The following is a 27,709-nucleotide window of genomic DNA, read 5'->3' as shown; positions in this document are numbered from 1 at the left end:
TTTTTAGCTGAATTGTTAGCATTGAAGTGCATTCTGTTGATGGGAAAGAGATCGTATTCCTTTCATTGAGAAATTTCATGTTTTTTAGAAAACAAAAAAGAATAGCTTATTATAGAAGAGCCCTGCTCCCTTGGGAAAATTATGATTTTTAAGGATTATGAACCTGTCAGTCTGTAAGTTATGAGCTAGAGGCAGCATCTGAAGTTTTGATTAATCTACTCATTATGCAGTTGACCCTACTTGCTAGCCTTGACAGCAAAGAGAAAAATCTGCAGTGCTAATATTACTTCAAGTAGAAAAACATGGAAGGAGGTTCTTAACAAGACTCTTCGAAGGTTTCAAAGTACCAGGCAAAGTCTGGAGAGGTGATCTTGGAAGAACAGGTCCTTGGTACTTGATGGCTTGAATCTGCACCTCTGAGAGTGCTCCTTCTTTCCCCACCTTCTGGACAATTTCAAGCCAAGGGACTTACAAGTATGTACCAAAGAGGATGTGAGAGGAACTAAGGACTGAGAACAGATTCACTCATTCAGTCATTTCCTACTGAGTACTGACTATGTGCCAGGCACGTATGCCAGGAACCATGCTGCATGTTGGAAGACAAATATAATAAGATCTGTTCTTTTGGCACTGAGAACCCAGCACCCAATAAGCACATTTTTATGAGCTCTCTGGCTGCTTTCATTTTGCACAAGGCTTTCTTTTCAGACACAAAATAGCAAACTAGAGGACACCGACTGACATTAGCCGATATGCAGGGTTTTTTCTACATGACAAGACTATTCTAAGCACTTGACATGTATTTATTCATTTTATTCTCTCAACAATGCAATTTGATAGTGACTAACATCATCCTCACTTTATACATAAGGAAACAAAGCATAAAAATTTATGTGACCCGCCCCAAGTTGATATAGTCTGACTCCAAGACTTGTAGGTATTGGGGATACCAGTCGATCATTCCTCTTACACAGACACAAGGCAAACCGAATGAAAAGGCAGAGGAGATTAAACAGACATTCTTGTTTCATATCTGTAGAAGTGAATTCCTCAAGATAAAGGGGAGAAACATTACCAATACAGCTACCTGGATATACCCTGAGCTAGCCTACCATGTTCATAGTTTAGGCCTTCCTTTGTCTACACCTGTACTCTTGCTCAAGGATGTCTTACACTTCCAAATTAATAGATAACTATTTGCAAAACTAAACCCATGAAAATGAAGCACTTAGTATAACACTTGGTAATATTAGGTTGAGAAGAGTTTTAAAGAGGCAAAAGAAATTAACCATTGATTTTATTTGTAACTTTAGCTCCATTGCAATGCTTTCTCTGAGAAACTTGGAGGAAAATGAACCATTGCAGGTGCTAAAAGGCCCACAAACATAGATGACATAGATGCTGTAGACTTGCTGGAGATGTTGATGGAACAATAAGGCACAGGTATGACATGAAGATACACCAAGGCTGCCATCCAGAGGTCAATTAGAAGGTACTGGTTAATCAGAGGACCACCAATGCCTATGGGAACTTCTTAAAATTGAGTTCCTTTTCTGTGGAATCTGCTGGGGCTTCCACCTGTCCAGATCTTCAGATAAGGAGCTAGATGGGGAGTGGTGTCTAGAAAAATAGGGAGAGTAACCTCCCACCATCCATAGGTGGCTCTCTGCCTAAGAAGAAATCTTATCCAACCAACAAAGAAAAAGAGAACCAACTCACCTTGGAAAATCAAGAAAATGAGTCACTCTCTACATTTTTTTCCTCTCCCTTACCCTCACTGCAGAACCCATGGAAGAGGACAGAAGACGGACGTGGGCAGACAAATGCCTCAAGCGTCTCCTTGAAGTCTTTGGAGAGGAATGCCTAGCTTGCTGTAGAGAAGAAGGCAGAGATTTTAATTCAATGAGAGATTGACATGTTCAATAGGCTAAATTTTTTTAATGAGTAAAGATGACAGAAAAGCTATAAAATCAAACTGAAATATTGTTTAGGGACTCCACCACACAGCTGGTAGAGAAATCTGACACCACATGATAAGAGTTAAAAAAGTCAAACTCTACAATGTTTATACCCCAAAGAACCTGAGATCCCTCAATCAAGCCAGTTACAGGCTGATTTGGTGTCTGAGGAAAAAAGAAATAATCAATTAATATAGAAATAATTTCAAGATGTATCTTAAAACTACCCCAACTCCACAATGTGAAACACATTTTTAAAATCCTAGGCTGGATCACTCAAATTTGAAGCTTAAACTTAATGGCTAATTATGAATATCCTCATCTCATTAATGAATACTTGATATAAAACATACAATCTATTAACACCATTAATAAATTCCTGGTGTAAAATATATCTCATCTGTACTGGACAGAGAGGAGCAATTAATGCCTCTGCGACAGATGAGATCAGCAATAAAAATTATAATTTCAAAGGAAAAAGTTGTATCTATTTGGATTTGTGCCTGAATCCTGGGCCAGACTTGCCACTGAGCCATCATCAGTATTTCTGTTGGTGTATCCTAGTTCATATTTGGATCATGGATCGTGATTAAAAAATAACTTGTAAAGGTTAAAGGCGTTGTTGCTTTAAATTATCTAAAGGAAATGTACTTTGTTGCTTCTTTCTGTCTTAAAAATATTTTACCCTGAATGCGCAGGCTCATATCAGGCTCAGGCGACACAGAACAACACATGGGATCCCACCTTTGCTGGACTTCATTCTCCCTTCATAAAACTGAAGGCACTGGGCCTCTTTGTTTTAGTGGAAATATTTCCTTGTCTAAAACTAGGTAAGTGATACCTGTTTTACTGTGTGTAGAACACACACAAACATACCAGAGTTCTCTGCAGTCATAACTCTGATACTTGTGTCAGAGGGTCCCCCCCTGCATCTTCTCCATGCCCCATCCCCACAAGAAAGACCTTTGTGATTCCTTTCTGAGCCTCTTCCCTGCGAGATTGATACCCCAAGATTCTTTCCAGCCCTAACACTCCATGGATCCTTCCAGACACAGTATCTCTGCCTTTCCTGTTCCAGATCAGGCCTCCACATCCCTTACTTGAGAATACAAATCAGACATCCTGGCAAATAGGATGAGTTAGTCCTTGCACATCTTTACATAAGCCCCAAAGAAACCCCTGGAAGTTTGCAGCAGGCTGCTGTCTGTCACAGGCTGGAAATCCAAACCAGCTGCTCATAACTTTCATATTTTCAGAATAATAGTCAATTAAGGCATATGAAGACACTCCTTTTGGCTTTGATAACCATTTCCTTTCTGTCTTCTAAAAATGGATAGACAGCATAGGGCTTCAAGAAATCTCAAGAATCACAACCCTAGACCCAAGGCTAACACATTCTCTTTCCTTTGATGCAGAAGGTTGATCCCGGCTTATATATATTCCTTCCAATTAGTTACAGGAATGTGGTTAGTATTTCAACTCAAATTTCCTGTATAAAATATAGAAATCCTGTCATGAGATGCTTCCATGATATAGGTGCAAGTTTAATTAAGCTTACTCAGAAGTGATTGCATGAATGTATGAGAGATGCATTTCTCGTGTACCTCATTTTCTTGCCTTGGTAGAAATTCTAGTGCTCAGCTCAAGGGCTTCCCCACAGTCCGAGGTTTTAATTGGCTCTCCCTATTCCTAGCTAACTGTGCGTTCATTCTGCCACAAGTGGATGAATAGTAATGACAGTTGTCACTTACTAAAAGCTAAGTATCAAGCTAAATGTGCTTAGCATATAAAAATCTCATTGACCCCTCACACAACTCCATAGGATAATTGTTATTACTACATGTCTTCTAGAGATAAAGAAACTAAAGCTCTAAAAGGATAAATATTTGCCCAAATTAGGATAAGCAGTAAATGGAAGAGCTGAGATTCAAGCTTATATCTGTCTTATTCCAAAACTGAACCCTTAACCGCTAAATTTAATGTTTCCCTTGGAATCAAAACATTTAGCATTCTATGGTTTCCAAAGTAAATGTGTGTGGGGGAAGGTATATATAATTTACATATGATGTATTATTGCATATTGTATTTATGTATACCAAATTACATATAGTATATGTTAAGTATATTTACATATTATATATTGTTACAGTTATATATTCATATATATATATATATATATATATATATATATATATATATATATAAAACGCTGTTCCAGACCAAATCTGCCATTCCCAAACACCCCACCATCCCCACTGTACCCTCAACAAATACAGGAATTCTATGATGACAGCTCATCTTCCTTTAATTAATCAGTAAGTCTTACCAGTTTTGTTTTGTTTTTTAAGATTGTATTTATTTATTCATGAGAGACACAGAGAGAGGCAGAGACACAGGCAGAGGAAGAAGCAGGCTCCATGCAGGAGCCTGACATGGAGCTCGATCCTGGGTCTCCAGGATCAGGCCCTGGGCTGAAGGCAGCACTAAACCACTAAGCCACCCGGGCTGCCCAAGGCTTACCAGTTTTATCCTCCAAATATTCCCTTGATCTTTCTGTCATGAATCTACTGAACAGAATTGAAATTAATGTACTGACTACCTACTATGTGCTGGACAGAATTCTGGAAACCAAAGACGTGTCTGTCTGTAAGTATCTCATAGTGTACGAAAAAAAGAAAGACATTTAAGAGAACACATCACCATTTAGTGAAAAAGGAGCATCAGTAGACGTTGCCCACAACACACAGGCAGCCCCGGAGGGGAAGTGAGCAGCCTTGGCCCAGGAGTTTGGAGGAGCTCCCCAGAGGGGACTGCACTGAAGCTGAGTCTTGGGGGGAGGGATGATGAGAAGGGGGCTGGCAGCTGGGCAAGACTGAGTGAACAGGGAAGGGGGGGAGGGGGACTCAAGCCAGAGACCACGTGGAGGCAGGAAACAAGCATGGTGAGGTCCCATCCCTTTGTCCCCAGTATACTGTGAACAAACAGCCACCAGCTGTTTACCCAAGTCTGCCTGAACACCCCAGATAAATAAGTTCTCCAAAAGCATAACTTGAATCACCCGCCACCACTGCACCCTTCTCAAGAAGCTATATTGTCATAAATTATCAAATTACTCCCTAACTGCTGCCTCTTATTTTAGGGCCTTATGTTCCTTATGTTTTAGGGCCACATTTCCTTATCTTCACTACTCCTTACCCAATCTCCTCCAAAACCTCAAATGAATCTATTCCCTTGCTGACTATAGGATCAACCGTACCCTACACCTGTTATACCATCCCCACCAAATTAGATGCATGCTCAGGACCCATTTCCTATGCCACTGAGTCTTGGTCTGCCCTTACCTACTCCAGCTGCCAAAACTGCCAGGCAACTGGCATCACAGACTCAGAATGGTATATATTATCCTCCCTTTGGTCCATCTTTCCATCTGCCCACAATTACTCAGGTAGTGATCCATTCCCACGTTCTTCACTCATTCAAGGGGTACTTGTGGATCATCTATTTTATGTAATTCTTCTCAAAGGAAATATTCCGTACTAACTTCATTTTCTCTTTCACCTTGATCCTCCCCACCACCATCCTCCAAAATGGTTTTCTTCTTGTATTTTATACGACACATCTCAAGCTGGAGATTTCAGAAACAACCCCCGTTCCTTCCTCTCTCTTCACACCCACATCCAATTTGGCCACCCAGTTATGTCAGTTCTCTCAGAAAACATATCTCTTTTTTTAAAGATTTTATTTATTCATTCATGAGAGTCACAGAAGGAGAGAGGCCAAGACTTAGGCAAAGGGAGAAGCAGGCTTCATGCAGGGAGCCTGATGTAGGACTCGATCCCAGAACTCCAGGATCATGCACTGAGCTGAAGGCAGTCGCTCAACCACTGAGCCACCCAGACGTCCCTCAGAAAACGGACCTAAACGTATTCTGTTCTCACCCCATGATCTTCGTAATGTCCCTACCGAACCATTACAATGGCCACCTGATTCATCATCTCACCACTATTCTCTCCATTTCTGTCACAGGTCTTCTCCAAACAGGTGTCAAACATTTAATGGGGACCTATCTAACTCCAAGTACTCTGCTGGACATTGGAAGTCTAACTTGGAAATCTTCAACTTCCACTGAAAGTGTGACTATTTTAAGGGTGGGAGCTTTGGCTAATTTGATTTTATATTGCTAGCTCCCAGCCAATTACTGGCCGATCATCATTGATTAACAGATATTTGTTTAAAAGAATGAGTGAATGAATGGAAAGTTCTCTGTCTGGGTGGTCCCAGATGAAATCATTCCAGGTGAATGATGTAACGGTCCTGTTTTCAAGAAGGCAAGATTAGCTGAGAAAAGACAAAAGGTGGAATATGGGCAGATAATTTGATAAATTGTATAAAATCAGTCGGTGAAAAAAATCAGTCAGTGATGAGTCCGATATTTTGCAGTTTTCACTGTAGTAAAATAGGTAGATAGAAGGGTGGGGGCATGGCAGCTGCTTTCCTAAATTTACTCTCCAAAAGTAATCACTTTCCAAAAATGTTTATAGAAATAAGTTAACTTGGTGGCTGTTAACATTACTACAAAGGGACTGTTATGTGAATCCCAACACTACTCTGGGAAATGAAGCGAATTAACATGGAGAGAGGGGATATCTTAAACTGTACATGTATTATTTTATAATCATGAAGCAGTAAAAAATGGCCTGTTGAAAACTACGATGTGGACTTTCCAGCTTCTTCATATGGATTGTTCTTCATTTGAAGAACCTTCATATGGATTGTTCAGGAAACAGTCAAAATTTTATTTCAGAAAATTCTTTGCGTGCAATATAGTCTCTTAATCAGGATCCTAGAACATAAAAAGGACATTAGTGGAGAAACTGGTATTATCTGAATAAAGTTTAGCTCATAGAAACTAGTTTAGTGTTAATAGTAATTTATCAGAGTCAACGTCTTAATTTTGACCACTGTCTCATCGCTATCTGAGCTGTTGACATTAGGACAAACTGGGTGGAGGATAGTATTTTTTGCAATGTTTTTGTACATCTACAATAAAATAAAATAAAAATGTATTAAAAACTAATCTCAGGGCACCTGGTGGCTCAGTGGTTGAGCATCTGCCTTGGGATCCTGGGGTCCTGGGATCGAGTTCCACATCAGGCTCCCTGTGGAAAGCCTGCTTCTCCCTCTACCTATGTCTCTGCCTCTCCCTGTGTGTCTCTCATGAATAAATAAAATAAAATCTTTTTTAAAATCCCAATTCCGAAGCCTTATCTCCACAACATACGGAGAAGCCAGGGTCAGTCTATGATTCAATCGCTAGTGGTCAGACTGGAGGACCCTGCAGAGAGAGGACTCCCCACTCCCACCCCACCACACTTTTTCTGTGGTCCTGTATTGTTACTTAATAACATGTAAATCTGTCTTTTCCAGACTTTTCTCTGACCCCAGGTCTTTGCTAAGCTGTTTCCACAAAAATACCTCTAACTCTGAGCAGCTTGCTGCCCGACCCCTATCCATCTCTCTCTATTATACTACATCATCTTGTTTTAACGTCTTCCCAGCTTTTAGCCCCATGTAAGTTACCTTGTTGACTCACTTGTTTATCTGATTCATATTAATCTCCCTCTCTAGGCAGTAAGCTCCCTGAAAACAAAAAGCTTGCCCGTCTTTTTCACTGCCTGACCCTGGGAGCCCAAAGTAGCACCTGGCACAGCATTTGGGGTTTTTTTAAGTCATAAATGAATATATTTCTTGTGAGAAAGGTTTCTATAATGTACTTCTGTACCCCCTCCACCTTCTAGAAGCTCTGCACCATTAATGCCTTAGAGAATTGTGGCAGCGATCCCTGAAATCATCCCTCCGTTTCACAACCATCAGTTCATTGAAGACATTTCTTAAGCACCTGCCATTGCTTAGTAAAATCCAGAGAACCAGAGTCAAGCCACATGAGGGGAGCAGCACCCCACTTATTTATATAATATAGCACTTTTTAAGTTCCTATACACTAGAGTGGTTGGCTTGTAGCAACTAGCGTTTGAAAGGTCCCAGAAAAATCGCTTCAAGACTCTTCATGCAGTGGTTAGAGAGAGTGAGTCAGTCACTTCTTTCTCAAATTCTAAGGAGTTTGTGAAATAGACTTTTCTTTTCCCAGTGAAGTGTGTCTTTTGTTGTTGTTTTAGAGAAGGAGGAAGAGAGAGAAAGAGGGAGTGGGAGCAAAGGGAGAGGGAGAGAATCTCAAGCAGGCTCCACACCCATAGCAAAGCCTGAGCTGGGACTTGATCCCACAACCCCAAGATCATGACCTAAGCTGAAATCAAGAGTCTGGCTGAGCCGTCCAGGTTCCCTGGAATGAGGCTTTTTAAAATTATTTAAATGAAAAAAAATCATACATGAATCTGCTGTTTATTATATAAACTCTTGTCTAGGGCTTAAAACCTGAAATTGTTACTGAACCAAAGTGGGTCCGCTCCTTGGTGAGCTATAGGCAGAAATCACCAGGTGATTGCCTCACAAGGTCACTTTATTTCTCCCATAATTTCCAAAGCATGACTCCCTGAACAAGGGAAAGGAGGCTCCTTTCTTTAGGGCTCGGGATGATGTTCGGAGGGGAATTTCACATCATACTGAAGCTGAGATTAACCGTTGGTCACTTCAGATTAACTTCTGATTCATCTGTGCTGGCCTCATCCTCGGATGTTCCTTTTTCTGTGTCAGCAGTTCATTAGTGAGTTTCCAAAAAGTTCAGCACAAGCTTCTAGGAGGGTCTTGGGTTCAGGAGGTCAGCCCTGAAATCAGAGGGCCAAGGGGTCTCACAAGTGACAAAGCAAAACTGAAAGAACAGGATGGGTGAGGCATGATCCATATTAGATTTAAGTATTCGAGTAATATTTAAATAAAGGCAGCATCTTCAATTCCCCGCTCTGCCTGCTGCTAGCACAGTGCCTATGCACAGAGGGTATGGAATGAAAGACCGAGTCCCTATCCCCATCCCCACATGAGAGCGGCCGAGCTGCCATGGGCTTCCCTCATCACTGTTTGCCACAGCTCAATTTTCTCTCCTCTCCACATGCCAACTCTGCAAATTCCACGAAGGTGAACTGTGTGCATCTTACCCACCGTTCCATGCCCAGAAACGAGCACACACCTATCACATTCTCCCAGCATAAGAACTGCTAAATGAGGGATCCCTGGGTGGTGCAGTGGTTTAGCGCCTGCCTTTGGCCCAGGGCGCAATCCTGGAGACCCGGGATCGAATCCCACGTCCGGCTCCTGGTGCATGGAGCCTGCTTCTCCATCTGCCTGTGTCTCTGCCTCTCTCTCTCTCTCTCTGTGACTATCATAAATAAATAAAAAATTAAAAAAAAAAAGAATTGCTAAATGAGTGAACAACTGATGAATGACTCTGTTCTGGGAAAGGAGACGTCTGGGATGGGGAATCGCAGGCAAGAGATTTCAAGGAGTTCAACATGCACCGCGTAGGTGCTAAGACAGGCCCTAGAGTCCCAGACAAGAGGCGTGTCCGAGGCACGTGGTCAATTTCCACCTCCCCAAACTCTCGCAGATGTTTTCTGAGATCTGACCTCATGATATCCATTTGTCTGTGAGACCTGGTCTTAGAAATCCACTGTTAAAAGTGCTGGACTCTGAGCTGCCAGGAGGGAGCACGGGTTTATAAAACCAAAAGCCACAAGGTCACGCCACTTGTTTCCAAAGCATTGCCATTACCTGGCGGAGCGCATCTGGCCAACTGGCCATCTAACAGACCCATTATCCGTGTAGCTAGCAGAGGTTACATTAGCTCGATTTCAGCCCAAAGTGGAAGACTGTGCTGAAAGACTGTGTTTCAGCCCAAAGTGGAAGACTGGGCAACTGACCAGCTGCAACTAGGTCAAGAGCTGGTGGTGTTCCAGGAATTGGAACAGGACGCGTGCAGAGACCCCGCTTCCCAAGGTCCTCCCCACCCTATTTCAAAGGACTCTTAGCATCACTTAGCTTCAGAATCTGCTTTCCCAACAAATAGACGAAATTTAGGGTTTTTTTTTTTTTAAGATTTTTATTTATTTATTCATGAGAGACACAGAGAGAGAGAGGCAGAGCCACAGGCAGAGGGAGAAGCAGGCCCCCTGCGGGGAGCCCGACGTGGGACTCGATCCCGGGGCTCCGGGGTCACGGCCCGGGCTGCAGGCGGCGCTCCACCGCTGCCCTGACATTTAGATTGTTTTCAAGTTTCCAGCAGTCCAGGGTACAAAGGGGGCAAGCGCACAAACCCGGAGACTCCCGGAGGCCTCCTGCTCGTCCTGGTTTCCTCGGCCTCCTCGGGGGACGCTCCCAGCCCCAGGACCTGCAGGGGTGCAGCCCCCGGGACACAGCGCCAACCTCGGCCGGGCCTCCGCTCCTCCAGAGGGCGCTCTCGAGACTGCGAGCGCCAGGGGGCCCGGACGCATTTCCGCCCAGACGCATCCTTTCCTCGCGGCAACCTCCTAGGGGGTCCCCGTGACGCACTTCCGGTTGCCGACGCACGTGCGCCTCGAGCGGAAGTGGCGTCAACCCGGTAGCCGAGCGGTGGCGCCGCGCTGAGGGCGCCTTGCCGGCACCATGTCCCATCTACCCATGAAACTCCTGCGCAAGAAGATAGAGAAACGGAATCTCAAGTTGCGCCAGCGAAACCTGAAGCTCCAGGGTGAGTGCGCCGCGAGGACCCGGGGGCCTGGGGACGGGGCCGGGGGGCCGGTGGCTGCGCGGAGCCCGCCCCTGGGCCGCTCTCCTCGGGCCGCGTGTGCCTGGCGCGTCTCCTGGGGCCCCCCCCGCGCGGGGCCGCTCTCCCGAGCCTCAGTTGCTCCGCACAGAGTCGGAGCAGGAGCGGGACGCCTGGGGCTTCTAACCGGGCCCCCAGCTCCAGCAGCTTTTCCCGCGTCTGCCTCCTCCTGGCTTCCTCGCGTCGCCTCGTCTCCCCTCCCCCCCCCCCCCGCCCCACCCCCTAGGCCCGTTTCCAATCAGACACGTGGAACTTGCTCATCTGCACGCACCTTCTTTCAGATCATCTGGTTAATGTCTGCGTTGCTTCAAAGGAAGCTCCTTGGCTGTCTTGGTGGGATTGGCTTCCCCTCCCCTCGTCCATCCTCTCTCGGTCCGGTTTGCAGCTCTGCCAGTGCCTCCTGCACGTGTCCAGCGCGAGCCCTCCATTCCCTCGCACCCAACTCTAGGTCATGAATTCCTCAGCCGCCTCCAGGTGTTTGCATCCTTCATAAAGACTCACTTACCTGTCGGTCACCTTGCTTACCTGCCTCGTTTGCAGCCCTCCGTTCCTAACAGGGAGCCAGAGGTCTTGAAGTTAACCGCTTTTGGATCCCGTGTAACCTCAGCCCCCGAGGGCAGTGTTGGGAGGCATCATTCCGTACCCTCCTTGGATTTCAGCAGAGATGAGTTGCTTGAAAGGAAACCTGAAGAGGGCAGGTTGTGGGTTTTAGAAATGGGGTGTGTGTGTGTGTGTGTGTTTCTGATGCCTATCGATAGTGCAGCACTGCTAACAATTGAGATTTTAAGAAGTGTTGTTACTTTTTATCCTATATAAACGGAAACTTTTTAAAAGACATCCTCAGGCATATATATATATATATATATATAAGGTAAATACGGGGACCAATAAGTGAATTTTCAATTCACTGCTGCAGAGGAAAATTAATGTTGAGTGTTTCGAAATTATAGAAGCAGCAGTTGTGTGAATAGGTGACAGTCTTTTCTGATCTACCCATGAGCCGTGTATATATATCAAATACCTGATATTAACGTGTATTTGTAGCTACCGTTGTCTGGCCCCATCCATTCAGATGTTTAACTTCACTGAAATTTTGCTGTCTCAGATTTTTTTTTTTAAGATTTCTTATTTATTTATTCATAGAGAGAGAGAGAGAGGCAGAGACACAGGCAGAGGGAGAAGCAGGCTCCATGCAGGGAGCCCGATGTGGGACTGGATCCAGGGTCTCCAGGATCACGCCCTGGGCTGCAGGTGGCACTAAACCACTGTGCCACCGGGGCTGCCCAGTTGTCTCAGATTCTTAACTCCATAAGGACAGAGACACAGTTTTTTGAAGTTGAATTGATGTAGCATTTCCTTTTCCAGCATTTTTCGTTAAAGGAAACTTACTTAATTTTGTAGAAGAATGCCATAAACTTAAGTGGTTTTAATAATGTACATGAAAGGGAATTAAAAGCTAAATCATTTCAGTCACAGACACCATGAAGTTTCTAACCTGAGATTCCAGCGTTTTAAGCAAGCCTTCCCTTTGTCACGATGTGTTTTCCGTTTTTAAACAGGGGCCTCGGATGTGAGCTTACCAGAAACACAGAATGGAGATGTGTCTGAAGAAACAGTGGGAGGTGGGAAGGTTAAAAAATCTCTCAAACAGTCTGTGAACATGGGCTCGTCAGAAGCCCAGAATGGAGAAGTAGCTAAAAAAACAGTGGAAACTGTACAAATTAGAAAGAAAAAAAAGAAATCTACCATAATAGTCAATGGAGAAGCAGCAACACAGCCTCCCAATTCAGAATCAAAAAAAAAGAAGAAGAAAAAGAGAAAAATGGTGGATGATGCTGGGCCTGGTAAGTACTTCAGTTTCTTTGAACTTCAGGCATTGAAACAGTTTTCACAGTGTCACCATCCTTTTGTTATAATTTATTCATAACAACATGCAAGAATCCTTATACTCACTGGGATACCAGAAAATAACCTAGCAGCAAAAAGAAGTAGGGTGAGGGCTGGGATGTAACATTTACATAAGACACTGAGAAATGTGTCCTTTTGTATTTCCTAATGACTGAAGGAAACCTCATGCTTCAATAAAAGCCTCCTTTGAATTCTAGAAATTTGCTCTTTTTGACAATTGGCTAGGTTTTTAAACAGACCAAATTACGGCACAGTATTTTAGGTTTATTACCTATTTTCAAACAAATATGGCATTACACTAAAGACATCTGGGCTGGTACGTTTCTTTTTTTTTTTTTTTTTTTTTTAATGATAGTCGCACAGAGAGAGAGAGAGGCAGAGACACAAGCAGAGGGAGAAGCAGGCTCCATGCACCGGGAGCCTGACATGGGATTTGATCCCAGGTCTCAAGGATCGCGCCCTGGGCCAAAGGCAGGCGCTAAACCACTGTGCCACCCAGGGATCCCTGGGCTGGTACATTTCTATCTTCTCGGGCCTTTATTTCAGAGGACTTTGCATTAATGATTATTTTTACTTACCCCCCCCTTTTCTTTTTTACTCCCAGTTTTTTTTTTCCTACCATAAATTCTCCTCTTGAAAGAAGACTTAGTAATAATTTGGATATGCAACTGCAGCGTGTATATAAAAAGAGCGGGTAACTTCTGTATAAATGGAATGTTAATTTCTAAGTGAGTAGGATAGCCAGGATAGGAGGAGGCCAGCTTCTTTTGGAAGATAGTTAGATTTGGATAAGCTTATATGAAGGACAGGCCTTTTAATTGAGATGTGAACAAGCAGAGATTTCAAGGGGGACTATAACAGGTGTCAAACTATTCAGTCTGCTGCCTACTTTTGGAAATAAAGCTTTATTAGAACACCACAGTGCCTATTTGTTTACTTGGTCTTTATTAGGGCAAGCTATATGGCCTGCAAAACCTATAATGTTTACTCTGGACTTTTATAGAAAAAGTTTGTCAATGCCTGGGTTAGAACTTCGTATTCATCTAACTTAACTGAAATTAAGATTCCGTTTAGAAAGGAGCTTTGGATTTTTCCAAACATGCCTAGCCATCCTCATGCTGCCTGTAGATTGACCATTTCCCAGAAGGAGAGTAGTCAGATGCAAGGAAGAGGCCAGTCCTGAGCCACAGAGTCCTGAGTTCTGGTCCAGGTCAGTTCTGTTCTAACTAGTATAACTAGCTACCATGAATTTATAAAAAGCCCTGCATGATAGTTAACGCATTTGATCCCGAGTGGAACATTTAAGAGTTGATGGGAGGTAAGGCTGGAGGAGTAGTTTAGGGCCCTGCTAGGAAAGCTGTGTGTAGAAGTGAAATGTCAGGAGGTCTTCCCCCTGCCTCCTCTCCCCACTTAGTTTCCGGGAGCTGCCAGTCACCCAGCTAAGGGAATTGTTGCACTTGCACTGAGGTCTCTCTAGTAACGTGAAGAGCCTTTGGGATTTCTGCTCATCTTTATACCACAGCTAGCTTTCATGAAAGATTTATATTTAATGGAATAGTAGGACAAATTAGTGCTTTTTAAGAGTTTGAAAAACCATTAATTATAGCCCTTTTTTCCCTTCTGTGAAATACATAGAATCTGATGTAGTTAGTATATTTAAATTGTTTCAACTTTCCAAAAATATCTTGGTCACTTAAGATGCTACAATAGGCCTAAAAAATACAGTTTGTTGGTGAATCTCCATGTCCCCCCTGTAGATTACATGTACATTAATTGCATGTAATTAAATCTTTAGTCATGAAAAAGACATTCTTCACATCTTGAAACCAGAAATGTGTTAAGCTTTTGAAAACATGCCTCTTTGCATTACAGATCTTTTTATTTTGTGATCCATTTGGTATTATATTTTAACAAAAAATTGGGGGGGGGGGTGTCCTTTAAAACCAAAGATACCAAAAAATCAAAAACTGAAGACAAAGGGAACTCTGAAGAAGGGACCCAGGCTCCTGAAGAGACAGAAAACAATGGGGAGAAGCCAGATGATGAGGAAGAGGACAGTGAAGTGCCCAGCCTACCCCTGGGACTGACAGGTAACTTGAGAAAGTTTTCCACAGAAACATTAAACATGTCATGCCTTCTGGATTCTAGGATTTGAAGTTTGAGTTGTGATTTTTAATTTACCTAGAACAACTATATGCAAAATTTTTTTATCTAGCTGCTGCTTTATCTACTTAGTGTGCCTTAGTTCTTGTTATTTCTTTTTTCCTTTTATGCATTCCTAGCACTAAATATTTTGATAAGCACACCAACAGCTTCTCGGGTCCTCTAGTCCTTTGGTTTATTGTCTTCTAAAGATCATTCCATTTTGCAGTAGGAAGATCGTTGGCCCTCAAGTCTAGAGATCAGAGGTTTAAGTAATGCTGGCCCAGTTACTAGTAAGGAATGATGAAATTCACATTATTAAGGGATTTTGGCCAGGGTAACTTCCTTTGGCCTCTGTTTCTTTATAAGGTCAAAAGTTTGGGCAAAATTACTTGATCCAAACCAGAAATGTATAAGAATTCCTTGGGTTTTTCAGTTTGGGTTTTTTTGTTGTTGTTAAAATACTGAGGCCTGATAACCCTGGGCTTATTTAATCAAAATTCAAAGGTTATGGCAGCAGTTCTCCAGGGCAATTTTACTTCCAGGAGGGGTGACCATGTCATCCCAGTTTACCCAGAACTTGACTAGTTTTTGTATCTGATGTTCTGCATCCCATAAACCTCCTCTGTCCCAGATAAGCCTTGAAGGGTGACTTTCCACATGTTTGGTTCTTAGAACTGAGGGCAGGCCACTGTCATTTAGTGGGTAGAGGTCAGGGAGGCTGCAGAACACCTGATAATACATGGACAGCCTCACAACAAAGAATTATTCAGGCCAAGATGGACAATAACCTGGCTGATCAGCAGAGCATGTGTGGGGTGGGGGCTCCCCCAGATGATTTTGGTATCTTCCCCTGCTCAAGAATCATGCACATTTGACATGTGGGTTCAGTCTAACGGTGTGTGGCTATATCTGACCTTCTTAGTTGTTTTTTTTGGAGTGAGATTAAATCGTGGTTGACTTCATACTCAGTATCTATTATACTGGATGCTTTCCATTTGCATTTCAGATTTCCTAAATATTTAATATCTCTGAACCACCCCCATGCTTGGTATTTTCATTTCATGCAAGCCCCTTGATTATACTTCCTCTCCATCCTTTACTATTTTGTTACAAGATAGGTTCTAGACTTTACACGGCCGTCAGCAGTGGAGAAACTTCAAAAAAGGATCTTTATCTTAGTATTGTATAGAAATGGTTGAGGTTTAGTCCTTACTGGAAAAGGTTTTTCTAAGTTTGATTCCCACCCAGTGATGTTTGCAAACAGCAGAACTATTTTACATAACTATAGCAGCATTAACTTAGAAGATAAATTTGCTAACGATAAACCTTCTTTTATTTAGGAGCTTTTGAGGATACTTCATTTGCTTCTCTTTCTAGTCTTGTTAATGAGAACACTCTGAAGGCAATAAAAGAAATGGGTTTTACAAACATGACTGAAATTCAGCATAAAAGTATCAGACCACTTCTGGAAGGCAGGTATGATTAGATTATCATTGATGTTTGGTCATTAGTGCCTATTTTTAGCACTAGTCGTTTAGAAGAAATTGGGAACATATTCTGTTGGTTTTGCAACAACAAAAGTGTTTATGTTTCATTAAAGGCATTAAGTTACTGATGTTTGAAGAAAAGTGTTTCTGTTTCATAACAATTCTTATTTCTGAGTTAGGTATTTAACCTCTGTGATTGATTTCAGTGATAAAGAAGCTAGGGACTTTTTCTTACTCATTTTCTAGTCTTGATGTCTAAAATGTGATAGTACATAGTAGATATTGAGTAAATGCTTGTTGAGTAAGGAGGCTGTCTATTCCTTTCCATTTTTAATATTTAGGGATCTCCTAGCGGCTGCAAAAACAGGCAGTGGCAAAACGCTGGCATTTCTCATCCCTGCAGTCGAACTCATTGTCAAGTTAAAGTTCATGCCTAGGAATGGTGAGTTTCTGATCTGATTGTTTTTGCCAGTATCTCACTAGAAGTTTATTGTAGCTATTGAGGACTCCTGGTGATAACAGCAGAACTTTTACCATCTGTCATTTTTTGCCTTTTAGGAACAGGAGTTCTTATTCTCTCACCTACTAGGGAACTGGCCATGCAGACTTTTGGTGTTCTTAAAGAGCTAATGACGCACCATGTTCACACATACGGGTTAATAATGGGTGGCAGCAACAGATCTGCTGAAGCACAGAAACTTGGTAACGGGATCAACATCATTGTGGCCACCCCAGGCCGTCTCCTGGACCACATGCAGGCAAGCCAACACTAGTATGGGGTACCCTGTCTCGTTGTCTGTGTGAAACCTAAACCTGACAGCTAATCAGTTTTTGCTTTTGTCTTGTTAGAATACCCCAGGGTTTATGTATAAAAATCTACAGTGTCTGGTTATTGATGAGGCTGATCGTATCTTGGATGTTGGGTTTGAAGAGGAATTAAAACAAATTATTAAACTTCTGCCAAGTAAGTAGGTAATATCTGCATGTGGTTTGCAGAGTAGTTGTTGGAAATGGATGAGGGTTGTTTGTCTATGAAAACTGTTAATACTGTAATTTTAATAGAGCCAAGTGAAGTGGTTGTGCCAGTCATCCCTGGAGAGAGTTTGCAATACGAGCATCAGACTTATCAGTAACTTCTTGCAGTGGTTTTGCTACTTTAGAGGTTATAATGCAAGTCAGCAGTCCTAACATAGGTCGACTCCCATCTGCCCCCACTACCCCTTTTCCCTTTTCTCACCCAATCTGACATCTCTTGGGTAGCCACAAAGGTGTTGCCTTCTGTATTGTATTTGAGTTGTCCATACCTTCGTTACTGTACTTGCAACGTTATGAACTGTTTATGTCTATAATAAGGTCATGATTCCATTTATTATATGGTTTTTCATGCTTTATTGAAGTAAAATTGATATTGCAAATGTCTGTACATGTTTTAAATATACGATTTAAGTTTTGACATGTTTACACCTGTGAAACCAGTCACCCCTATCAGTAGAGAAAACAGTCTTTCACCATTAAGTATTATCGTGTTAGCTATAGATTTTTTTTTTTGTAGCTACCCTTTACCAGATGGAGAATGAGAATGATCCCTTCTGTTCCTGATGTTCTGAGATTTTTTGTTTTTATCTGCATATATTACATTGCTTTTATTAATCCTGAATGGCATGCTACAGATACCGTACAATGTGTACATTTATTCATTACAAAATGGCTTCCAAACCATTAGAAATGAAATTGCAGTAACAGCATAAAACAGGACAGTAACATCACAATCAGATGTTAAATCTATCAAATGCTTTTACCCTACTAAGTTAGATGTTTTTTCCTTTAAATTTTAAATCTGTTAATATAGTAACTTCTATCGGTTAACTTTTAAATATTAAACACTTGAAGTAAACCCCACTTGATCGTGATTCATTATTCTATGTGCTATATTCAGCTTTGGTAAATTTTTGTTTAAAAGTTTTCTTTAAAAGATTGTGTCATAAATCATTATTGGGTTTGGTATCAGGGTAATGGCTGGCGTCAAAGAATGAGTTGGGAAGTAACTCTTCAAATCCTAGAGAGATTGTGCAGAATTGGTAACATTTTCTACTTAAATGTTTGATGTAATTCACCAATTGAAGTCTTTGGAGCTGGATTTTTCTTTACGTAACATTTTTTTATTTTTTTAAGATTTTATTTATTTATTCAGGAGAGACATAGAGAGGCAGAGACACAGGCAGAGGGAGAAGCAGGCTCCATGCAGGAAGCCTGATGCAGGACTCGATCCTGGGATCACGCCCTGAGCCAAAGGCAGATGCTCAACCACTGAGCCACCCAGGCATCCCTTTACGTAACATTTTTAACTACGAGTTCTGTAATAGATACAAAGCTATTCAGGATTTCTATTTAATCTCAAGTGAGCTTTAGCCATTTGTCTTTCAAGGAAATTTTCCATTTTATCTAAGTTGTTACATTTATAGTCATAAAAGTTGTTCGTGATACTCCCTTCTTAATATGTAGTGATATCACCTGTCCAATTCCTGATAGTTCTACTCAGTATTTCTAGTTGTGAAGTGATGCTAAAGATTCCCTGAAATAGTTGGGTTATTTTTATATGTATCTGTTTCAGCACGCAGGCAAACCATGCTCTTTTCTGCCACACAAACTCGAAAAGTTGAAGACTTGGCAAGGATTTCTTTGAAAAAGGAGCCATTGTATGTTGGTGTTGATGACGATAAAGCTAATGCAACAGTGGATGGTCTTGAGCAGGTACTTTTCGTCAAGATCTTACATTTAAGGATCATTTTTGGTGTATATTTGCAGTTGTTTTGATCATCCAAAAAGCGGATGGATTAATGAACTTTTAATTCAGATACAGTGAATTGGGTTATTGTCTCACTGGCATCATGAATCTTGAACTTTGAATAGTTTGGTCAGCTCTCTTTATTCTGTCTCTTAATATTGTTTGCTGCAAGAAGACCTTAATCCCTACAGATTGTAAATGCAGTTAAGAAAAGAAGCGTATTGGGATGCCTGGATGGCTCAGTGGTTCAGCATCTGCCTTTGGCTCAGGTTGTGATCCCAGGGTACTGGAATCAAATACCACATCAGGCACCCCAGGAGGAGCCTGCTTCTTTCTCTGCCTATGTCTCTGCATCTCTGTGTCTCATGAATAAATAAAATCTCTTTTTTAAAAAAAAGTGTGTTATTTAGTGATCTACTCTAAGATAAAAGGTGAGTTAGCAGATGGAGAGGCTGGTTTCAGGCACACTACTGTGAAAAGATGGAAATGAGGTGACATTGAGATCCAAATTAGGTAGACTCAAAACAGAACTTTGAGTCTTCTGATGAAAAACTATTTCAAATAACGATCTCATTTAAAAACTTTTTGTTGGTTGTATATTTTAAAAGATGTATTCACTCAGCTTTGTTATCTTGTTTAGGACAGTGCACTTTTGCTGTAGTTATTTGAGATCTTGCTATTAAGGACCTTTATAAAAATGAAGCATTGCTTATGCTTTGATGGTTCCAACGAGTAGGTGTTACTTTATTATGGCTGCACAAACTGGTAACCAGAAGTCTATAATCTCAGAAATACGGAAAGTATTGGTATCCAGTGTTTGCACCCAATAAAAGGAACCAGAAGAGCTAAAATTAGTGTCAGTTTATGCTTTGTTTTAATAAAGACAGTAATTTTGGTACAGGTAAGGCACGATGGTGTATATGGAATGTTTATTTGTGCTCTCCAAATTATATTGGTTTATGAACCTGAAAATGTCTGATTATTTTTATCTATTTACTTGAACCACTTCTAGGGATATGTTGTTTGTCCCTCAGAAAAGAGGTTCCTTCTGCTCTTTACATTCCTTAAGAAGAACCGGAAGAAGAAACTGATGGTCTTCTTTTCCTCCTGTAAGTCCGTGAAATACCACTATGAGTTGCTGAACTACATCGATTTGCCTGTCTTGGCCATTCATGTAAGTGATCATCATGAGTTTAGTAAAACACAGTTAACACTTACCCAGTCGTATAGATTGTGGGGTTTGTGGTATCGCTCTCTAAATGTGTAATGATCCCATGTGGAGGGAGCTTTGCTGGGTATGAAAGGGTAGGGACCACAAAGGGGTAAGACATACCACCGACTTAAGGAAATAAGATACAGGCCAGAGAGTGAAATTGAAATGAAGCAGGTTAACAACTCCGTAGCTGGGAGTTCTTGTACAATTAGACCTCCTAGAAATGACCTCAAGTTTCCGGCTCTAATAGATGCTTTGATTTGATTGTAGGGAAGGCAGAAGCAAAATAAGCGTACAACCACGTTCTTCCAGTTCTGCAATGCTGATTCGGGGATATTGTTGTGTACAGACGTGGCAGCTAGAGGGCTGGATATTCCTGAAGTTGACTGGATTGTTCAGTATGACCCTCCAGATGACCCCAAGGTAACTGGCATCCACAGTGGCTCTACATTAAGGAATGAGCTTTCCGGTTTCCCTGAGACCTACAGTATTTCATACTCAAAGGTGTATCCCATAGTCATTCAGGTCATGTTTTACTCTGCACTGACCGTGGTATTTCTCTGGTGCTGATGATATTTAGGGCTTTTGCAGGACACAGAAGGAACATGTAAGATTTGAGAGGCCTCAGTGAGGTTGGAGTTAGGAATGTCATGTGCTTGGAATGGTCTATTAAGAGCAGTAGGTGTTAGAAGAAAATAAAATCTGCTTCCAGAAATAGGTAAGATTCTGTGCCTACGTAGTAAAATAAATTTTGCTAAATATTTTCAACAAGCAATAGAGTACATAAATTCTCAGCTAGCAGGAAAACACGTTGAAAACGTTATTTTGAAGATGAAGCACACTTAGCAGTCATTAGATCACAAAGTTAATGTGAAGATCAGGTCCAGTGAGTATTGGGCCTCGGTCATTGCGCTGTTACCTCTTTGGTCATGGCACATGCAGAAGCCGGGGACATGGCCATGGTGTGTGTGGCACCGCCCTGTGGGAGGAGCACCATCTAATCCAGATGTGCTGACACGCTTCTGTTCGCCACCATGCAGGTCCTAGAAAGGCAGGTTCCCATGGAACTTGATGTATTAATTCAGGTTTTCTTTCTCCCATCAAAGGAATATATTCATCGTGTGGGAAGAACAGCCAGAGGCCTAAATGGAAGAGGTCACGCCTTGCTCATCTTACGCCCTGAAGAGTTGGGTTTCCTTCGTTACTTGAAGCAATCCAAGGTAAAGATCTTGGTTTGGAAAATTTTAAGTGGAACCAGTGCCTCTTGATAGGAATTGTGTGCCGATGCCAATGGCTTTAGGCACCATTTCTGGATGGGTCTGAGGTATCGGGAGTCACTGCGGTGCTATGGGAACAAAGCAGTTAGGTTGGGCAAGGGAGATTCAGTGCGGGTCTGGCCTCACATGAACAGCCCTTGACCTCTTGTCAGGCAGTGTGTCCCAGCGTCCCCAGGCACTGTCCCTTTCCCTGGCTCTGTTTGAAAACACCTCTGCCTCTCCTAAGCATCTTCACACCTGGTCACCTCCACCTGCCCTCCCTTGCTACAGCCTTGTTTTCATGATGACTCCATTCACTCCTGCTTCTTCCTCCTCCTCCTTCTGTACCCTTCTCATTGACTCTGTTTTACCTCTGTCTCTCCCATTACCATCTCAAGTCTCCCAGCAAAAAAAAAAACTTCAACCCTAAAACCCACTTTCCTTCTCCCTTTGTCATTGCTGCTGATGATTGCCTTTCTTCCTTCTGTTTTGGAAAGGTTTTGTTTTTTTTTCCTCTATTTACTCTCCACTCACCCTGATTCCCAGCCCACCCTCATCTGGCTCTGGCCTCCAATCTTGTGTACACCCATCAAGCCTTCTCTTGACACTCTCCCCTGCTTTGGCCTCCCTTGCCACTGTATTACCAGGTGGATTTTCTTCCACCTTGTAGGTATGTTCAATTCCCTGAAATGGCCTTTGCACCTTTTCCCTAGAATGCCTTTTTCTCGATCTTTAGGATGCTTCTGTTTGAGTGAGCTGTGCTGTCTTGTGGGATGCCATCACTGATCTCCTGTGGTTTGTGTTCCCACACTGCAAGTGCTCATCCAACTGTCATCTTACCCCCTCCCTACCTGTCTTCTCTGCAAGACAGGCCCTGAGGGTGGCGTCCAGAACTTGGTGGCTATTTTTCCAGCACCTCTCCAAGGTCTGGCATTTTTACAGTTATCTAATATGTGATGACTGGTGAGAGATCCTTCTTGTAAGAGTATGTGGTCTTCATGAGCTCTGGTATCACAGACCCCAGTCACGGGGCAACATGGTCCTAAAACAGCCTTCGACACGGAGGGCCTAGTGGTCCTTCTGACTGGAAGCATCGGGCTGCCTCATGTTAGATCCATAGAGGACCTTCTGTAGAGAAAAGGGCTTTGTTTATTCACTTTCCCTGTCCAGTTCCTCACCTTTCCTTTCAGGAAGGTTCCTCAGCACAATGCATGTGAAGGTAGCAGAAGTAGGAAAGCTTTCCTTTGGCTTCGGGAGACCAGAGGAGCAGCTGTCTGTCCTGAAGGAGTTGTACATGCCTGGCTGTCCTGGTTCTTCATGGCACGGGATGCTTGTTATTGCTCGATCATCTACATGTCTGATATTGATCCATCCTGGTTTACTAATCTCCATGCTTTTGTTTTCTAGGTTCCATTAAGTGAATTTGAATTTTCCTGGTCCAAGATTTCTGACATTCAGTCTCAGGTATGTTTGCTATTTATGTTTGTGTGTTTTTGTTTAAAAAAAAAAAAAAAAAAAAAGTTTGTGAGGAAGAAGTAGCCTCAGTTGGTAATCATTGTCCTCTGACTTTCCCCTTTCATAAACCAGGTTTGTACTGTGTGATCTTTTAGGGTTCTTGCTATGCTGTTTACCGGGTTCCTGTGTTCCCTACCTTATTTCTGTTTATACCTTACAAGAACTTTGTCATTATTCTTACTGTGCCCTGATTTTGTAAGTATTAGAAAACTTGGATCAAGTGCATTGGGACAAATTTTTTTTACAGGATGGTTTTATTCTAATATATATGAAGTTTGCTTTGTATTTTATTGAAACCAGTGTCTTCTTCATTTCAGCTTGAAAAATTGATTGAAAAGAACTACTTTCTTCATAAGTCAGCACAGGAGGCATATAAGTCCTACATTCGAGCATATGATTCCCATTCTCTGAAACAAATCTTCAATGTTAATAACTTAAATTTGCCTCAAGTTGCTCTGTCTTTTGGTTTCAAGGTGCCTCCTTTTGTTGATCTGAGTATCCTTTTTTTGTTGTTAGGAACTCACCGAGGAACTGAGAGTCAGTTGACAGAGGGGCATTTGGGATTAGCGTTTGGTTTGGTGTCCATTCTGGCTGAGGTCTGGAAGCCCCAAAATTCATTCTGGTCATTATGTGCTTGTCAGTGCTAGCACATGGCGAGTGGGGATGAACTGTCACAATGGAGATTACAGAAACAAGACAGCCTGTGGTTAAAGCCTTTGAAAACAAAGGCAGATGGTGAGAGCCAGAGAGTTGTGCTTTCCAGAGAGAAGCACAGAGAGGTATAGTTGCATGCAGGGTTCAAGTGGTCGTGCGGCTTCCCTGTATGAAGTCGTGGAGAGAAGCACGCCCTGGAGCTGAAAAGAAATGGTGGGACCTTAGTTTTTATCCTCTCAGAGCCATTGAAGGATTTCATACAAGGAAGTTGCAAGACTAGCAAAAGAAAATAACACTTACGTGCTACTCAGGGTAAAAGGCAAAGGAAACAGTTCCAGTTGCTGCTGTTGCAATTGCTAATCTATACTTTATCTTCACGTTTTCCACCAAGAAAACAAACAGTGAAAGTTTGGCCTTAAGTTAGCACCATGACATTGACTCCCAAAGGGACGAGACTAGGGGGTCACCATCCTCATCATAGGCAGTGGGTAAAGGCCTGTTGTGATGAATACTTTTTGAATCATGAGGAAGGAAGAACAACTCCTCCAGTAGCTAAGCATTCCTGAATCCGTTCAGAACAGAGCTGAAAGTCACTTGTTTTGACACTGAGGGTGGTTTTAAATGTGTTTCTATAGACTTGGTGGTTTAGGTCTCAACTTCTTATAAATAAGTGTCTTCAGTTTCTTTGTGCAGAGAAAACAGTATGACTGTTCCAGTGGGCTTAAAAGTCATACCTGCTCGTTTTTGTCCATGGTCACGTGGCCACTGTAGACTTCCTGGAGATGTGTCACGTAGGTTTATGGTTACGTTTTCGTGGTGCGGGGAGGGGTTGTGGTAGTGGAACAGCAGTGAATGTGCTGGTTTGTTCTGTGTGGATATTAGAAGATGGGAGTTCATGGTCTTCATGTTGCTTGATTTCCTTAACCTTCCCTTCAGACGTGAATAGCAACGACGGGAAGCTTAAAAAGAGAGGAGGTGGTGGCGGCTTTGGATACCAGAAAGCCAAGAAAGTTGAGAAGTCCAAAATCTTCAAACACATTAGCAGGAAGTCCTCTGACAGCCGGCAGTTCTCCCACTAAAGACACACCTTCCTTGCATCTTGAATAGCTTTGTCCCGAAATGGATTTTTTTCCCTTTTTCTAACTAAGGAATTGTTGTGGCTTCAGGATTGGGACTGGTGAAACAGCAGTATGAATTAATCTTGCAGCACTGGACATGGATACTTCCAGGAAATACGTCTCTTATTTGGGGGGTGTAAAACAGAGTTCAGTTTCTCTAGGTTGCTCAAGGGCAAAGCAAGAGGCCTTTTGGCTTTTGTTGTGATGAGAGAGTATTTTAAATCTTTCACCTCCAAATTAGTCATAATTGTTTGGTTTGTTTGGTTTTTTTTTAGGGGGTTTTATTTTTTTATTTTTATTTTGTATTCAAAATCAGTTAACATATAGCCTATTATTCGGAGGTAGAGTTCAGTGATTCATCAGTCTTGTGTAACACAGTACTTGTTGCATCATGTGCCCTCCTTAACGTCCATCGCCCAGTTCAACCTTAGAAGGCAGTAACCTGGTGCACTGAACAGATGCTAGGGGTGGTGATACAGAAGATTGACTCAGGTTTTTTTTGGATATGGTTGATTCTTGGACCTTAACCATAGTTCTTGACCTCCCCTGATAATGTTCCTGCGGCTAGGAAGCACCTTATGTTAAAGTTGGCATTCGTTTTTATATATGCCAGATTTTAAAGCAATGGGCCTCTCTCCCCTTTTTTAAGAGCAAGAAATGTGGGTTGTCATTGTTACTTGAATAAAAGCACCTTTGGCATTCTAACATTTATTGGGAACAGTGGTAATCAGATTTTCAAGCCTCATTTATACCAATATAGGTGTAATACTCTGCTCTTCTCCATTTAATAACTTAGCAAACCTTTTTGATAAAGGCACAGAGTGATAACACAGTTCAGTCAACTTTGTTTCAAGTGGTTTGAATTTTGGTGAACCCTTCCAATTCTGCAGAGTACTCAGGCAAAGCATCGTTTTGAGAAAAAGGGCCCCTTTTATGTCTATGAAACAAAAATAGGTTTATGATGAAAATTGGAAAGGAACAGAGTTCAGAAAGAGCAGCAAAGTTGGGGGTTTCATCATGTGGAGTTTTTCTTGTAGGAACTCTTGATTTCCGGAGTGTTTGATGTGTCTTGTTTTATTTCCAGTGCATTTTATAATTATAAAATGGTTATTACATTTTGATCAATTTGAAACCAAAGTTGCTAGCATCATTTTGTTGTGCCAATTAATATTCATAGTTTCCTGTTAAATGTTAGTACACTGAGAACACTGAGAACACTGAATATGGAGGACGGAAACAGCCTGACAAAAATAGCATCCCAGTATTAAAAAAAAAAGTGATACTCTGTGTCTGGGCTTGACCACTGTTCCCCTGGCTGGATCTGTCCTGGGGTTCAGGATTTGACTGCTGGACTCCTGGCATTTAACAACTCTTCATCTAAGATATCCAGGAACTTGTTTTCTTTTTTTTGTTTCAGAAGAAATTATTTCTCAAAAAATACACAAAAACAAAGGGAAATCTTGCTTTTAATCAAAGAGCAGGAGTAAAAACTGAGTATTTTCGTACATAGCCATCTGGTGTTTTGTATATATACTTTTAAATTTTCTATCAGAAGCGAAGTCATCCTCCAGCCCCTACTTGTAAACCGCTTATTTCATAATGTGTCAATTTTCCTGTCATTAAATTAATTACATCGATTTTATATTTCATTTATTACGGTGTCTTGTTAACCCCTACTTGGTCTGCCTAGACCAAAGTTCTAGGTACCTGCTCATCACAGAGGGAGTTTCCTGTCTTAGCATGTTTCATGCTCCTGTTTGTCCTGCCATGGGTGACATCCAGTGTAAGGCAGTCTACGAAGATTTTATGAGATAAGTACATTAAAAAAAGGTTGAAAGATTGTTTTTTCTATAATAATGGTTTTTATTTCAGGTACTTACTGAGTCAGGAGGTTCTGCTGGCAGGATGGTCCAGATAAGGGACCTCCATAAAGCCAGTCTTGACCAGTCTAGCCAGGATTTACATGTGAGGAAGCCACTGACTAGAATCAGATACAGTCAGGGCAGCACCATGTGCAATGCAATGCTCATTTGCCCAAGAGGAAGGAATCCATAGGCTTCTGTTCTGAGAGCACAGCTGCCAGTGGCATATGTTGGAGCTGTTAACTTGACAAGTGGGATTAAGTGGCTTCAGTCAGGAAGGTTAGGCATCATGGGCAGGGAGCCAAGCAGATGACTTGGTGCAAATAGAACCCTCTGAGTCCTCTGGGCTGCCAGGGACAATATGTCATTGCTTATCTAAGTTTGTTTTAGTCTTAACTGACCATGTTGGTGTAAGTAAAGCCAAATTCAAGATACCTCAAAAGGATCTTGTTTATTGAAAAAATACTTAGTGGTTAGAAACCCACCAGAGGGTCTGGGTTCAGATTCCAGCCATGCCTCTTTTCTAGGCCTGTTAAGTGAATAAAATAAAATAATAAAACCTACAGCATAAGGTGGTGAGAACTGAATGAACGGAACCACGTAGGAGAGTGCCTGGTGTAAATCTGTACCCGTCAGCTGTCAAGCGCATCCCACAGGAGAGGTTTGCTGTTAAGTAGCATCAGGTGTGGGGACTCATTGAAAATCTGGAGCCAGCTTGGACTTGAAGTATAGACAGAATTTCTGGTAGTCCAGTCTCCTAGAATTGTGATCTGACCCAGGTTTTGGAAAGTGCTCCAGTTCTGCAGCAGCACCTTCCTAAGGCAACTGTCAAATAGATGAATGCAGGTCTCACGGCCATACCGGTTGTACCCGGTATTAGGTGGAGGCAGTGATAATGCCTTTGGATGATCATAGGTTGTCATGAATTGAAAGCCTGCTAGGTACCAGAAGACAGGGCTGAGTATGGCCAGACTCTGGCTATGGTCTAGAGAAGGAAAAGAGGTATCCTAAACAATTGCATTCTCGTTTTCCAAGTCATTCGATGGATGGAGATAG

General features: G+C 42.0%; 1 protein-coding gene across 1 annotated transcript; it reads left to right on the top strand.

Moving 5' to 3' along the window:
* The first annotated feature begins 10,424 nt into the window (after positions 1-10,424).
* DDX18 (DEAD-box helicase 18) lies at positions 10,425-26,426 on the top strand. The gene is made up of 14 exons (XM_072757582.1): positions 10,425-10,635; positions 12,270-12,554; positions 14,568-14,708; positions 16,104-16,239; positions 16,592-16,692; positions 16,809-17,008; positions 17,100-17,214; positions 18,862-19,001; positions 20,048-20,209; positions 20,519-20,671; positions 21,355-21,468; positions 22,912-22,968; positions 23,337-23,514; positions 24,610-26,426. Exons 1-14 carry the CDS (start codon positions 10,551-10,553, stop codon positions 24,750-24,752), a joined length of 2,010 nt encoding a protein of 669 aa, XP_072613683.1. The 5' UTR covers positions 10,425-10,550; the 3' UTR covers positions 24,753-26,426.
* The last annotated feature ends 1,283 nt before the right edge of the window (positions 26,427-27,709 follow it).

This window comes from Vulpes vulpes, chromosome 5, assembly GCF_048418805.1.
Source record: "Vulpes vulpes isolate BD-2025 chromosome 5, VulVul3, whole genome shotgun sequence".
Taxonomy (NCBI): domain Eukaryota; kingdom Metazoa; phylum Chordata; class Mammalia; order Carnivora; family Canidae; genus Vulpes; species Vulpes vulpes.
This window is presented reverse-complemented; position numbering and strand designations above follow the sequence as displayed.